Genomic DNA, 15,000 nt, shown 5'->3' on the forward strand with positions numbered 1-15,000 from the left:
AGCCACACAGAGATTTCATTCATAACACACTGTTTATTTCATTCTTTAAACCCAGCGTTAATTTGAAGTTTAAACAAAATGCAAAAGATGTGTAATGAAGCTTCTAGTATTTTATTAATGCTTTTTTATATCGTTATAGAAGAGTAACACACTTTAAACACTATTACACAAGATGTCATTTCACAAGCATCAATACAGGAAAGAAGTGACGACACACACTCTCTCTCACGCTGACTCGTGTCGACACACGAAGAAGAAAAAATATAAAACTTCAACAAACTGATAAAACAGAAGCCTTCAAGTAACTGAAAGAAAGTAAATAAATAGATGAGATGAACTACAACACACACACACACACACACACACACACACGGTTGTCTCATGGGTGTGACTGGTTTGTCACTTGCTCACGTCCTGTTTACAGTTTAGATTTTTTCACCTTTCTGAACGCCGCACAATCACGGTAGACTTTTTTTTTAACATCACAAGAAAAAGAAAATATTTAAAATGATGTTGTTGTCAGACAGAAAAAAGACGATGAGAATTAAGTCATAAAGTCAAGTTTTAAATGATTATAAAAGGTAAATAAATTTCTGTAGAAGATAAAAAATATAAACATATAAATGTATTAAATCTTTAATCTGTGGTTCGCTTAAAAAGATCTGTTTTTGGTTCAATACATAAAAACTATTATTATTATTATTATGATTATTATTATTTTATTTTATTATTATTATTATATGATTATTATTTTTATATATATTATTTACATATATATAAATATTTATATCTATAATCATTATAATATATAAATGAACTGTTTATGAAGAAATTTAAGGAGTAATTTATCTTTATTTGAATGTTTTTGGGACTCTGCGTCTGTCTGAGGGTTTAATTCTAAACACAATTGAGTTTTAAACACTTTATTAAATTTGAGATTGTGAGTTAAAGGTTCCAAAGGGCTCGTGTAAGGTCAGAGGTCACAGCTCAGTTGATGTAGGGATTCTCTTTTCTTGGCTTAACGTAGAGAGACGACACGTCGTCCTCCTGCAGCCGAGAGCTCGGTTTCTCTCTCACGCCGTTCATCTCCTCATAGATGGGAACTGAGTGCTGAGGCTTCATCTGCCCTCTGCTACTGGGCTTCATCTGAGAGAGGGAGGGAGGGAGAGAGGGAGGGAGGGAGAGAGAGGGGGGGAGAGAAAGAGGGGGAGAGACAGAGAGAGAGAGAGAAAGAGAGAGAGAGAGAGACAGAGAGAGTGTGAGAGAGAGAGAAAGAGAGCGAGAGAGAGAGAGAGGGAGAGACAGAGAGAGAGAGAGAGAGAGAAATAGAGAGGGAGAGAGAGAAAGAGAGAGGGGGGAGACAGAGAGATAGAGAAACAGAGAGAGAGAGAGACAGAGAGAGACAGAGTGAGAGAGAGAGAGCGAGAGAGAGAGCGAGAGAGAGAGAGATACTATTAGGGAGCGGTTCACACTGTCTTTCAAGAGGTGTAAATAAATCAACGGCCTCCTCAAACCACAACGGATGTACACACTGACAGACTCATCACACACACACACACACATCACACACACATAACACACACATCACACATCATGCACACGCACACACACTCACACACGCACACACAACCACACATCACACACTCACATGCGCGCACACAACCACACATCACGCACACACACTCACACGCGCACACACACTCACACGCGCACACACACTCACACGCGCACACACACTCACACGCGCACACACACTCACACGCGCACACACACGCTCACACACGCTCACACACAGCTTCCTTTTTGAGATTTACATGTTTGTTCTACAACTTCAGAACAAAACTGTTGAGCACGTTGCTAGTGACCTAACTGTGGAAAATTATAGTCGACAAGTTCACCTAATGACGATAACACACATGCTACAGTATTAATAACACACACTCACACAGTGCACTGCAGTGATGATGACAATGATGAAGAAGAGCAGTCCTGCTCCTGCAGACAGAGCGAACAGCAGTGGTGTGTAGGAGCTACACGGCTTGATATCTACAAACACACAAGAACATTCACTTAAACCATCATTTTATTTATTTATCTCATATTAACAACAAAATCACTAATTCCACTTTATTAGGAACAGACAACGTTAAACACTGAGCACTGAGTAATAACTGCTGAACACACACACACGTGGATTTACACATGCAGAAGTGTCTGGAGTTCACAGAAAAGTGTGACAACAACAAAAACTGAGGCGTTTCTTCAGACCAAGATGTCTGAGCTGACAGGAAGAATATAGTAAGTGATATAATAATAAACAAAACTAAGCTAAGCTGAAAAACATCTCAACACGTCAATCATCCAGGCCCATGAGCTACGAGAGCAGGAGACCACGTTGAGTTCCTCTGCTGTCAGACAAGAGCAGGAATCTGAAGCTACTGTGGCAATTACTGCTCCTCAGATATGTGAGTCGACTCGTAAATAGAGTCAGATCAAAGAGTCGAATCGTTTGCAAATGACAGCCACTATTCTTCGTCATATTCACCTGAAGATGCTTTTTAAATTGTGTGTGTGTTTCTGTGTGTGTGTGTGTGTGTGTGTGGGAAATGAACTACTGTGAGGTTTACCATAAACAGTAGTACAGGGTGTTAGTTTTAGGGAAGTGGCATCTGTAGTGTGTCATCTTGTGAAGTTAAAGCACTGTGAAATAAACTCAACACATATGATGGTTTTTTTATTATATTACAGAGAGACAGAAGGACACTGATGCACTTCACTGACACTGATGCACTTCACTGACACTGATGCACTTCACTGACACTGATGCACTTCACTGACACTGATGCACTTCACTGACATCAAACACATTCATTAGAGTCAGATTTGTCACAATTGAGAGCAGATGAACTTTTATGAGTAATTTCATATCATTGATAAGTCACTAATACGACTGCTCGGGTCCTGGTGACGTCTGAAGACACGAAGCTAAATATTTAAGAAAAAGTGCCTAAAAAATCCCAAAAAGTAAGAAACACTAATCTGTAAGTTGATCTAAACACCGCAGTGAGTCAGGAGTCAGGAGTCAAGAGTCAGGAGTCAGGATATTTTTGCTGTTATTTGATTGAGGAGTTATTTAACCTGTTGAGATCTGTACTGATTATCTAGCGAGCTGCAAACTGAGCAGTGAATAAAACCTTATTCTGCTGTATAGAATTGTGTAGCTTCATTTGGCTAAAATATCCTACAGATTTCTGGCCACAAGGTTTTTGCTGCTCGACCTTGACTCATGAGAAGGTTGGACTTACGGACATCTTTGACGTACAGGACGATCTTGTCCCTCCCTGATTGGTTGTGAAAGCCTGCAGGTGTCTGGTAGTGGAACAAACAGACGTACCGGTCGGTGTCGAAGCCCTGCAGATCTGTGATGTTCACACTGACCGCTTTGTTGACCATTCGATCGCTGATGCGACCCACAAACGTAGAGTCTTGAACGTCAGCATTAATTTCAAAGTTGTGATACAGCACGTCTTGAACTCGAATCCATTCCCGTCTCAGAGTGAAGGCAAAGGGTTCTTGTTTTTCATGAAGGTCAAACACACAGGAGAACTGGATGGAGGAACCGTTAGTCGTGTTGAGATAAGTCACATCACCGGACGCTGAAGAGAAAACACCAATCTTTAGTAAAGGAAGTTTTCGTAGTGGAAGTTTTCGTACTGGAGCCTTAATGAAACTTCACTTACACGTCATCTGGTCTGGTTTCATTTAAACTGACATGAAATGGAAGTCATTAAAACAAACTCTTTCTGAGTGAAGCTGTGTGTTCGTTTAACACCAAATATAAACTTAAACAAATTCATAAAACTTTATATAGTTTAGAGACTGATTTTTATTTACTATCTGCATCAGGATGACAAAAGGAGATAAAGGACGTCAACAACAAACACCACCGACCGACAATAATGAATTATACAATACTGCATTTTTTAGATTTCTATAACAGCTATTTTATTTACATTTTATTATTTAAGTCGCTTTCTAAAAATCGACCAAACAATATTGTATAAAAACAGATCGTGTGTGTGTGTGTGCGTGTGTGTGTGTTTACTGTAATAAACATCATGTTGGCACAAACAAACACTTTATCCTCCTGAAGAGTTACACTGGAATATCAGGACTTAATATTAACACACACACACACACACACACACACACACACACAACCGGGATGTTTGTGTATTATATATTTATTTTTATAAGTGAGGAATAGTATAAAAGCTACCTGTAAAGAAAAAGGTGATGAAGAAGCAGACGGAAAGTCGCTGGCGCTTCTGTAGCCACTTCTCCATTTCACTCTTTCTCTCTGACTTCTCACACGAGCAAACGGAATACGACTGACACCAGCCCTGGTGTGTGTGTGTTGGGGGTTGGAACAGGAAATCCTAGTAACTTTCAGTGGTTCATGCAACCTTTGGGGTTTTTGTTAAGAAAGAAAGTTTGAAATTCACAAAGAAACAGAAGCTGTTTGTATTTTCCACGATATTTTAATTTAATATCAATAATTTTATACAAAAATGTCAACCATGAAACTGCCCTCATTAATAAACTCCAGCTAATAGACACAGATGAGATGTGTATTGAGGTTTAACCACACACACACACACACACACACACACACGCACAAAATGAAAGACGATGTTGACAAAAAAGTTTGTTTAAAACAAAACAAAAAAGAATAAAAAAGATCTGATATTAATGTGAGATTTGATATAAAGATCATGAGATTTTTCTTCTTTAGACAATAAATAAAAATATAAAACCTGCTGCAAAAGACATTTTTTATCTGGACATCTAATACTCGCTCACTGTCACACACACACACACACACACACTCTCTCACGCAAACACACAGACTGACACACACACACTCACGCAAACACACAGACTGACACACACGCGCAAACACACAGACTGACACACACACACACACTCTCTCTTTCTCACGCAAACACACAGACTGACACACACACACGCAAACACACAGACTGACACACACACACACTCTCTCTTTCTCACGCAAACACAGACTGACACACACACAGACACACACGCAAACACAAAGACTGACACACACACACACTCACGCAAACACACAGACTGACACACACACACGCAAACACACAGACTGACACACACACACTCACTCAAACACAGACTGACACACACGCAAACACACAGACTGACACACACACACACACACACTCTCTCACGCAAACACAAAGACTGACACACACACACACGTAAACACACAGACTGTACACACACATGCAAACACAGACTGACACACACACACACGCAAACACACAGACTGACACACACACACATGCAAACACACAGACTGACACACACACACGCAAACACACAGACTGACACACACACACATGCAAACACACAGACTGACACACACACACACACGTAAACACACAGACTGACACACACACACGCAAACACACAGACTGACACACACACACATGCAAACACACAGACTGACACACACACACACGCAAACACACAGACTGACACACACACATGCAAACACACAGACTGACACACACACACACACTCTCTCACGCAAACACAGACTGACACACACACACACTCTCTCTCACGCAAACACACAGACTGACACACACACACACTCTCTCACGCAAACACACAGACTGACACACACACATGCAAACACACAGACTGACACACACACACACACACTCTCACGCAAACACACAGACTGACACACACACACACTCTCTCACGCAAACACACAGACTGACACACACACACACACACTCTCTCACGCAAACACACAGACTGACACACACACACTCTCTCTCACGCAAACACAGACTGACACACACACTCTCTCTCTCTCTCTCTCTCACGCAAACACACAGACTGACACACACACTCTCTCACGCAAACACACAGACTGACACACTCTCTCTCTCTCTCTCTCTCTCACGCAAACACAGACTGACACACACACTCTCTCTCTCTCTCACGCAAACACACAGACTCCCTTAGAGGAAATGTGTACAATAAATAAAAATACAATACAATTTCTGTCATTTCTATTTAGAATAAAATTATTCTGGCAGATTCGTCGCTTCAAAGTGAAATAAATCTATTCAATTACCTGCAAATTTCCCCCCAAGTGTCATTTAAAATATTTTTGTTCTGCTTCTTTTAATGACTTTATTGAACTCGTCCTCTTCATCAAGTAATTTATTCAGTGTAGAAAAATCATGTAATAAATGATTCAGTGACGCTGAGCATCAGCTGCTTTCAGTTTACAAACCTGATCATTAAAAAAAAGATTCTAATCGCTGTTAAACCAAATTTATTAGAAAACATTCATCAAAAATATGTAAAATTATTTCTAGTTAATAAAAGTAACAAAAACCAACCCTAGTAAATAATAATGGGTTAAAAATACGTTCTATTCAGTCTAATGTCATCTTTTCTTTTTCTCATTTTATTTTTTTAACAGAAAAAACGACATAAATTAGACAATTAATGAAAGCCGTTGTGTATAAAGGACTAAAATAATGAACGTAACTTGAACAAAAGTCACAAACAAAACAGATCAAACTTCAGCAGCTCAGAAATCATTATAGAAATTCTTTAGCTACTGAAATGTGGAGTAAAAACATACTGTTGTGTTTCTGAAGTCACACACACACACACACACACACACACCGCAAGAAGGGAAATTTATATTTTATTAATCAATGTTTCAAAAAAAAAAAATTTAAATAAAATGGGAAAAAAAAAAAAGGTCCATACAATAAAGTGTTTAATGAGATGCACAAACACACAAACACACACACACACACACACACACACACAGGACGTTGGCATTGTGCCAAACAGGTCCAGACAGGAATGTGTCTGAAATGTTAAACTGGTGCTTTTATTTAACAAAAAAATAAGAAAAACAAACAAAAAAAACATTGAAAGCACTAAATTGTGCATTAACGGTACAATGTGACACACACACAGTATATATCTATACAAGCGTGTGTTTTGACATGATTATCGACACACACCTACTGTGGAGCATGACGGCATGTTGTGAAGGCTCCAGACTGATTAAACACACACTAGGGGGATGTTAATTATTCTAATCATCAGAATGATCGTCTTAAACTTGCATTATAGTAAATAACACTGGCACTGTTACAGCTTTAAAACAAAAATCTGGGGGAAATAAACACAACACAAGATCTGTAAAGATAATCAGTCGTGTGTGTGTGTGTGTGTGTGTGTGTGTGAGGTGTGTGTGTGAGGTGAGCGTCCTGCGTGGCGTCATGAGTCTCTCCGTGCCTTTGGTTGGTTGGTTGGTTTAATCGTCTAGATAAACAGCAGAAACTGAAGCAAACCTCACGGTGTGTCAGTATCGGCCCATGCCCTGGTACTGAGGCACCTGTCCGTACACCGGCATGTAACCTGGCATTCCCTGAGGGGGTGCAGCGAACTGACCTACACACACACACACACACACACAGTTTAAAGGAAAGGACACACTGATCTACAGGTTCACTGTGAGGACTGATTACGTGTCACCAATAAAGACTTAGTCGTGTTATTAATTTACACAAACGTCACGCTCACTTTATGAGGAAATTTAAAAAAATGAATCTTTTGAGACTTTTAACTTTAATTTATTTATTTTGGCACAAGGTTTAGCCTGTAAATATTGTCCGTACTTGGTGTAAGAGCGACTCACCATGCATGGGGTGTCTGATAGGAGGCTGTTGTGGAAGTAGCGACCCCACAGGCACAGCAGGGGGCGCTGCAGCAGCTACTGTGGGCCCAGGACGAGGAGGAATCGACCTCTGATACCTAGGCAGCTGAGCTCGCCTCTCCTCCTACGCCGAGAGCAACACACACACACGTACAACAATCACACACTAAAAACCTTTTACCTTTTTACTAAATAAAAAAAACAAACATCTAAAACAGGTTTACGCTTCACATTAAAGCTAAAAGTCGTACACGCACGAAACAGTTTACAGGCTAAAAGTGTGACGTCGCCGTAAGCCGATGTAAAGAGAAAAATCCGTTTTTTATTACTTACTGTCAAATAAAAAGGGGATAAATCGGGAGAGGCGTCTCCGAGCACTTACCAGTGAGATATCCTCATCAGGGTGCATCAACTTACTGGTAGCACTGGAGCTGGAGATGGCGGCCGGCTTAGCGGAGACTGCTGGGGAGTTCAGTATAGCCACAGTGCTACTAGCAGGAACAGAGGAAGAGGAGGAAGAAGTAGTGGAGGAAGAGGAGGATGACGGAGGCTGGGTGTAGGCTGGGAATGTTGCTTTGGGAGGATCTGCGTTAGCGGGCACCGGCTGCTGAGCCTGGAGAGGGACGAGGGTGCCAAAACTTTTGATCATTTATTAACTTTTTAATTATGAATTTAATTTCACTTCTTATTATGAGCTACATATATTTAATCAAGTGTATTGTTTAATTGTGGATTTATCGTCTCACTGACTAGATTTTTTTTTGTAATTAAAATGTAATTAGAATTAAAATTCTTAGAAATTCTACTCATAGATCATTGACTCAATAAATGAAACAAATTCAGTAGATTAGATTCTGTTCAGCTTTATGTTGCGTTACCTGAGCAGCAGCACTGGGGAAGAGAGGTTTGGAGGTAGTGGGGGGGGCGACGGGTGCGGTGGGTCGCACCGGGACTCCTGGTGCTGTCACGGAAGGTACCGGAGCCATAGAGGGAATCCCAGGCCGGGGTACGTGAGGGGGCATTCCTACAACACACACACACACACACACACATCAATCTCCACTTCACAAACCCTGCGTTATCTTTACTACACTACAGCTATGAGTGTGTGCTCTAGAGAGTATCAGGAGGTTGTAACCATGTAATCTAAACGCTGACAGTTCAGTCAAAGTCTAATAAAAGATCATAACCATGTTGCAGGTCTCTTAACTTCGTAAACATATTAAAAAGGTCCATTTAATTTGAACACACACACTGTTTAGCATTTTGTCTGCGGTTATGGGAGTTTTCCCAGTACAGTGGACTGCAGTAACACTACATCTCTTACCTGGGGGCATTCCTGGCATCATGAGGGGCACTCCGGGCCCGGGGGGCATCATCCCTCCCATCGGCATCATACTGTAAAAGGAACAAATTGCAGGAACTCACTGTTAGGGCTTAATTCACATCTCCAGACACAGTGAAGGGAAGAGTATCAAGTGAAAATCTCTCAGTACAGGAACTAGTGACGGACGAAGTGGATCTGAGCTAAAGTACAGAAATCTTGTGTAGATCTATAGGATGGAGCAGAAGTGTGAAACATCACACACAGCGACGTTAAACTCTTTAACGCTCTTATAATGTTCCACACTCATTGTGATCGTTGTTACGATCTGTCTCTCAAATTAAAATCTAGGAGCTTATATTCAAAAGCTCATCTAAAAAATCCAGAGAGCTGGAAGTTTAAAGATGAAGTGAAAGGTTTTTAACATGAACTGTAACAGAAAAACACCACGTGTTATTGCTCTACCAGAAGATGATTTAACAGTGTCATGTGGTGCTATACTGCCCCCTAATGTTTAGTTTGATGTTACTGCACCACACAATTTCTGAGAGACTGGTTTAGAATTAGAAACAAAATGTACCCATGTGGCATGCCGGGCATCACTGCAGGCATTCCGGGCATCATTGGGTGAACTCCAGGCATCATAGGAGGCATACCTACACACACACACACACAGTTAGTCTATTAAAGCAGACAGGAGAGCAGTGCACACAGTAAATACCACAATATATACTTCACAGGATGCCATCTGCACACAAATAACACTCAGGATGAGTTACATTTGTGTAAAAATAAAATAAGGCATTAATCTCTCACAAACAGCCCTGAATGTGTATCTCTGGCACACCTGAGTAGTTTGCCTGGGGCATGTAGGCATTCTGTGGCTGGGCGACGAGCGGCTGCTGAAACGGTGACGGTCCGGCTTCATCTTCCTCATCATCGTCATCAGAGTCATCCTGGTCCTGTTTCTTCTTTTGGCTTTCTGCTTAAACACACACACACAACCTTGTTGAAAACTTGATAAACTTGCGCGTGTGTGCATGTGTGTGTGAGTGTTTACTCTCTCACTTAATTTACAAGTTTGTTGACTCGCTTCATTGATTTTTTTGTACTACTTAATTAATTCCAACACAAAAAATAGCTTGTGGATGTGTTTCTACTCATTTACGTCATTATCTTTAAACTTCAGTGTATTTTATATTCAAACTGCTGGAACCAAATTCCTTTTGTGTGTCAACACACTCGGCCAATAAACCTGATTCTTCAGCTGATTATGAGGAAAGACCTGCTCTCACTTCCCACCTTGTGATTTCTGTTCCAGAAGCCTCCTCCTCTCCTGCATGTCTTTCTCTGGGATGCCTTCCATGCCGTAGATCTCCAGCTCGATGTCGGTTCGGCCGGGTATCGCATTAGGAACTCCGTCTATCGTTTCCTTGTGCACCTGGAAATTTAAAAAACCTTTCATGACAGCTCTTTGGTGCACATTTCATCTGTGTGCAGGATTAAAAGTCAGCTCAGGTGTGTGTCTCGTACCTGCATGCAGTGTATGGCCAGACCTGGTCCTGTGTACAGCTTCTTGTGACATATGTGACATTTGAAATGTTTCGCTTTCTGATGCTGGATGAGAATCTTCTCGTCGTCAAAGTCTCTGTTGCAGTACCTTTGTGTAATTGGATTAAGGTGTGCAATCAACTCTGGATAAAAGCATCCAAAAGACCACAGAAATAATAATAATAATAATAATAAATAAAAGTTTTAAACATTTGTATCCTGCCTGCATCATAATACACTGTAATAAACGTACTTGTAACATTCATTTACAGGCGTAATGTCATAATTTTATGTTAAAGATTAAAAAAAACTCTTTACAATTACATCCCTTTTGATTGAATCGGTTCGTTAGTCTCGATTCAACAAAAAGAGCCGTTCCTTTCCGTCTCCAAATTGGTTGCTGCCAAAGCAAATTCTTTCTAACCTGGATAAAGTTGGTGATAAAGTTTCTAATAAAGTTTGTGATAAAGTTTATGATATTCTTCTATTTCTGTCTGAACTGATCGTTTCTCTGACTCTTTCTGGACGAGTCGACTCTTAGAATCACTCGTTCACGGTGTTACTCCAAAACATTAGCGTTTCTAGTTTTAAGGGTTTTTGGTGAAATGGATTCCAACGAGAATGAATTCGACACAATGAGACTAAAGAACAGAAATAAATCAATTAATTATAGAGAAATTAAACATAGTGTATCGCAAACATGAGACCAATCGTTCATTGGCTGTTTTATATTCTCCTGAAACCGATTTAAATACCTCATTTCTCTTACAGAGCTTCTATACACAGTTATTTAAAATAAACAGTTATTTAAACAAAAAGTTGTGCTATGTCATGTCTATATAATGACTGTTAGCTGCTAGCAAGAGCACGGGCACGTTAGCTTGAACCGTGTCCCAACAACAGCCTACGCGCACTATCTAGGCGCCCTGCACGCGCTCTGAGATAAAGGCGCGTGCACACTAAGTAGTGCACTACGTGAATAACAGAGCGTCGTTTGAGACGCAGCCTCACTAGCCAAGAAGATATCTCACTAAATTTGTTGTTTTTAAGTCGCATTGCAAGTTATAAAGGATACCAACACCACGGCTTCAGCTGCTTCTTCTTCTTTCTTCCCATTTCTGTTCTAAAACTAAAAAAAAAACAATTTACGCTAATAAAACACTGACTTAATCCACCACCGTTTGCTAAATAAAATGGCGCGATGATTTCCAAGCTGCCTCACAATACGCTTCCGGTGTTTGCCCCGCGCATGCGCATGCGCATCCTTATGGACCTCAGTGTATTCAGCTGTAGAGTGAAGCTATTGGTCTGATTCATTAAAAATATATTATTATTATTTTTTAAATAATATTTAATATAATTAAACAATTATTAATAAAACTACAATTGTTTCAACTTATATTTTGTTAATTTTTCTTACATTGACACTGATGTCAAATTCCTTCAAATAAATAAACAAACAAACAAACAAATAAATAAATAGGTTTACACACAAAATAAAAAGTCCAGGAAACATTATTTCTGCTTTTCAGTCATAAAACTGTTTAATGATTCTCATATTTACATTTTAAATCTACAAAATGTTAAAATATTCCGTGTGAGCATTTATCTGTGTTAGAGCTCGCACAGCCTCAGATCGCAGATTAGCAGCTAACGCACTCAACCTTCATAAAAAAACAGTTTAATTATTATGTTAGAAAATTATCCTAACTGCTTTGGATTTGTGTTGTGAAGAGAGACAGTGCTGTATCAGGAGGTCAGACCTCGCTGTGTCAGAGAGATAAATACTTCATGATAAATTCATGTGTTATAAGCTATTAGCTCCGTCTGAACTGTACAAGACTGTTATATATCTGATCTGGTGTCAGTTGTCTCTTGCTGCTGTGCTGAATGTTTGTGCATAGACCGAAAACGAGCTTATCTCAAAACAGTCACTAAACTCCTCACTAGGCGTGTGCTGATAATCAGATAGTGGGTCATATTGTGATTAACCAACTGTAGGGATGATCGTTATTGGCCTTTCTTTCCATCTCTTTCAGCTCACTGTGTGATGTAGCATACAATACTAGCACTGTGCTAATATTAGCTAAGCTACTTGTTAAAAGAAAGGCTAATGTCTTTGTTCTGCATTAACAATTAAAATCTGAAACCTTTCTCTTTGACTTAATATCAGGACAGTATCTTAAACTGTGATTATTACATCAAGAAAAAGTAAAATATCAGCACACGCCTAATGGAAACATTCAGTTCATATGTACTCTAGCATCGTCTATAGATAACACACACACAGACACATACACACACACACACACAACTGTTTAGTCCAGTGTCTGACACAGAGCAACAGCTATAAATACATTTTAAATATTTCTTTAAATCCAGTGTGCTGCTGGAGCAGTAGAAGTAGCGCAAAAGAACAACGGATTTCTATCAAACTTACATCCGTTTGTTAGAATGAGGCATAAACAGTGATGAGCTGAGGAGGAAGAGATTTTTGGCAACGTTAATAAAAGTTTGTGCTCTCTTATCACGCTGTAATCACTTACAAAAATATAACGTCCACTATAAACGGCCACAGCACAAACCCGCTAACACACCCGCTAACACACCCGCTAACACACCTCCTAACACACCTGCTAACACACAGGACACACACATTTAGATATACATGAGACCATAGGATCGCTCAGTGAAACCAGAACAGGTTTACAGTCTGATCTCAGAACAGTTCTGCTTTCAGTTCAGAAACCAGAAAGCTGGTTTTAGCTGTGGGCTAAGAGCCAAGATGCTAACACTCATAGCTAATAGCACCACTATGAGCTTTAGTTTGAACAAGCTAATGTTGCTAACAGGGAGTAAAGGTCAATAGATGCTAGTAAGCATGATGTTAATTCATTACAAATTACTTTTTGTTAGCACTTGAATTTTAGTCTAACAAACTTTGGAAGCTTGAACAATCAGGAGGCGGGGCTACAGTATCGAGACCCCACTTGACCCCACCCACCTCTCATTATTATGTAGCATTCATACTGGATTTTGGTCATTTTCAAACCAAAATAAACCAGTTAACATTCTCTCTATAATCATCACACGTTTCTTCACAGATTTTCCCTAATCAGTTCTTGCTTTATCGCTAGTGCTTTACACTGTTAACCACGTTAGCATGATTTAACCACGTTAGCATGATTAGCCTCAAAGCCACTTTATTGTATTTGGATTAGATTCCTCTGTGTTTGTCATTTCATTGCAGGTCTCATTCCTTCACTTTCACATTCAGCTGCATCTCTTCCTTTATCTTCTTGGACAGTACACAGCAATGATGATGATACAGTTTAGGCACTAAACACACACACACACACACACACACACACACACACACACACACACACACACACACTTGGAGTGAGGTACTTAGCATTTGGTTCTCAAGTGATATAGATTAAAGTTTATGGTGACCTAACCTCCCCCCCTTCCCCACACACACTGGTCATGGTGCTGGTGGAAGTTTGACGTCCAGCAGGCTATAAGCAAAGACATTCCAGAAGATCCCGAAGAGGACGAAGAGGCCGTAGACGCTGATGAAGATCCAGAAAAGGAACTGCTCATGCAGCCGCTGCTCGTAGTTCTGTAGCACGACCACACCCAGTGTCAGACCCACCACCACCCCGCCCAGATGGGCACAGAAACTTGGGTTGGGGCATGGTGGCATGGCGGGGGGGTAAAACCTCAACCACACGGCACGGCCGAACTCCACACTCACTGCGGGACAGTCATAGAATTTACTACTGTGTGACCAAATTATTATTATTATTATTATTATTATTATTATTATTATTATTATTAATATTAATAATAATAATAATAATAATAATAATAATAAATGGTATTCTACAGATGCTTAACAACACTACATGCCCCGCCCCTCCCTTGGTCGCCTGTTCTGCATCTGCGTATTAAAACACGATTTGCTCTTACATTTGATGATGCCATAACATGCTCTGGTTTTAATCATTAATAGTTTTTTGGAGGTTTTTAAAAACAACTTACTGCACACCAGTGCCATCGCCATCCGGAACAACTTAAACTGACACTTCATCCCTGACCAGTTCTGCACATGAGAGAGAGGGGGAGAGAGGGAGAGAGAGAGAGAGAGAGAGAGAGAGAGAGAGAGAGAGAGAGAGAGAGAGAGAGATAGTGAGAGAGGGAGAGAGAGAGAGAGAGAGAGAGAGAGAGAGAGAGAGAGAGAGAGAGAGAGAGATAGTGAGAGAGAGAGAGAGAGAGAGAGAGAGAGAGAGAGATAGTGAGAGAGAGAGAGAGAGAGAGA

At 40.2% G+C, this 15,000-nt stretch overlaps 3 protein-coding genes across 6 annotated transcripts in view; all 3 read right to left on the reverse strand.

Moving 5' to 3' along the window:
• Positions 1-13: 13 nt before the first annotated feature.
• On the reverse strand, positions 14-4,432 carry cd7al (cd7 antigen-like). Its single transcript, XM_060869062.1, has 4 exons — positions 4,280-4,432; positions 3,306-3,656; positions 1,946-2,046; positions 14-1,146 (listed from the first exon to the last, which is right to left on the reverse strand). Exons 1-4 carry the CDS (start codon positions 4,344-4,346, stop codon positions 988-990), a joined length of 678 nt encoding a protein of 225 aa, XP_060725045.1. The 5' UTR covers positions 4,347-4,432; the 3' UTR covers positions 14-987.
• Positions 4,433-6,946: 2,514 nt separating this feature from the next.
• On the reverse strand, positions 6,947-11,921 carry znf207b (zinc finger protein 207, b). Its single transcript, XM_060869059.1, has 10 exons — positions 11,752-11,921; positions 10,659-10,785; positions 10,428-10,566; positions 9,973-10,107; positions 9,706-9,781; positions 9,129-9,199; positions 8,680-8,825; positions 8,184-8,414; positions 7,784-7,925; positions 6,947-7,536 (listed from the first exon to the last, which is right to left on the reverse strand). Exons 1-10 carry the CDS (start codon positions 11,790-11,792, stop codon positions 7,448-7,450), a joined length of 1,197 nt encoding a protein of 398 aa, XP_060725042.1. The 5' UTR covers positions 11,793-11,921; the 3' UTR covers positions 6,947-7,447.
• Positions 11,922-12,273: 352 nt separating this feature from the next.
• The window catches only part of rhbdl3 (rhomboid, veinlet-like 3 (Drosophila)), an 18,881-nt gene continuing 16,154 nt past the window's right edge, over positions 12,274-15,000 (reverse strand). For 2 of the 4 annotated variants that reach the window (XM_060869067.1, XM_060869063.1), the window contains 2 exons: positions 14,724-14,784; positions 12,274-14,435 (listed from right to left, as the gene is read on the reverse strand). In XM_060869067.1, the coding sequence (XP_060725050.1) occupies positions 14,164-14,435; positions 14,724-14,784 (333 nt within the window). In that variant the 3' untranslated portion in view covers positions 12,274-14,163. The remainder of the gene's footprint in view (positions 14,436-14,723; positions 14,785-15,000) is intronic. The other 2 variants (XM_060869065.1, XM_060869064.1) reach the window with 2 other exon arrangements.

The sequence above is a fragment of the Tachysurus vachellii genome, chromosome 4 (genome assembly GCF_030014155.1).
Source record: "Tachysurus vachellii isolate PV-2020 chromosome 4, HZAU_Pvac_v1, whole genome shotgun sequence".
Classification (NCBI taxonomy): domain Eukaryota; kingdom Metazoa; phylum Chordata; class Actinopteri; order Siluriformes; family Bagridae; genus Tachysurus; species Tachysurus vachellii.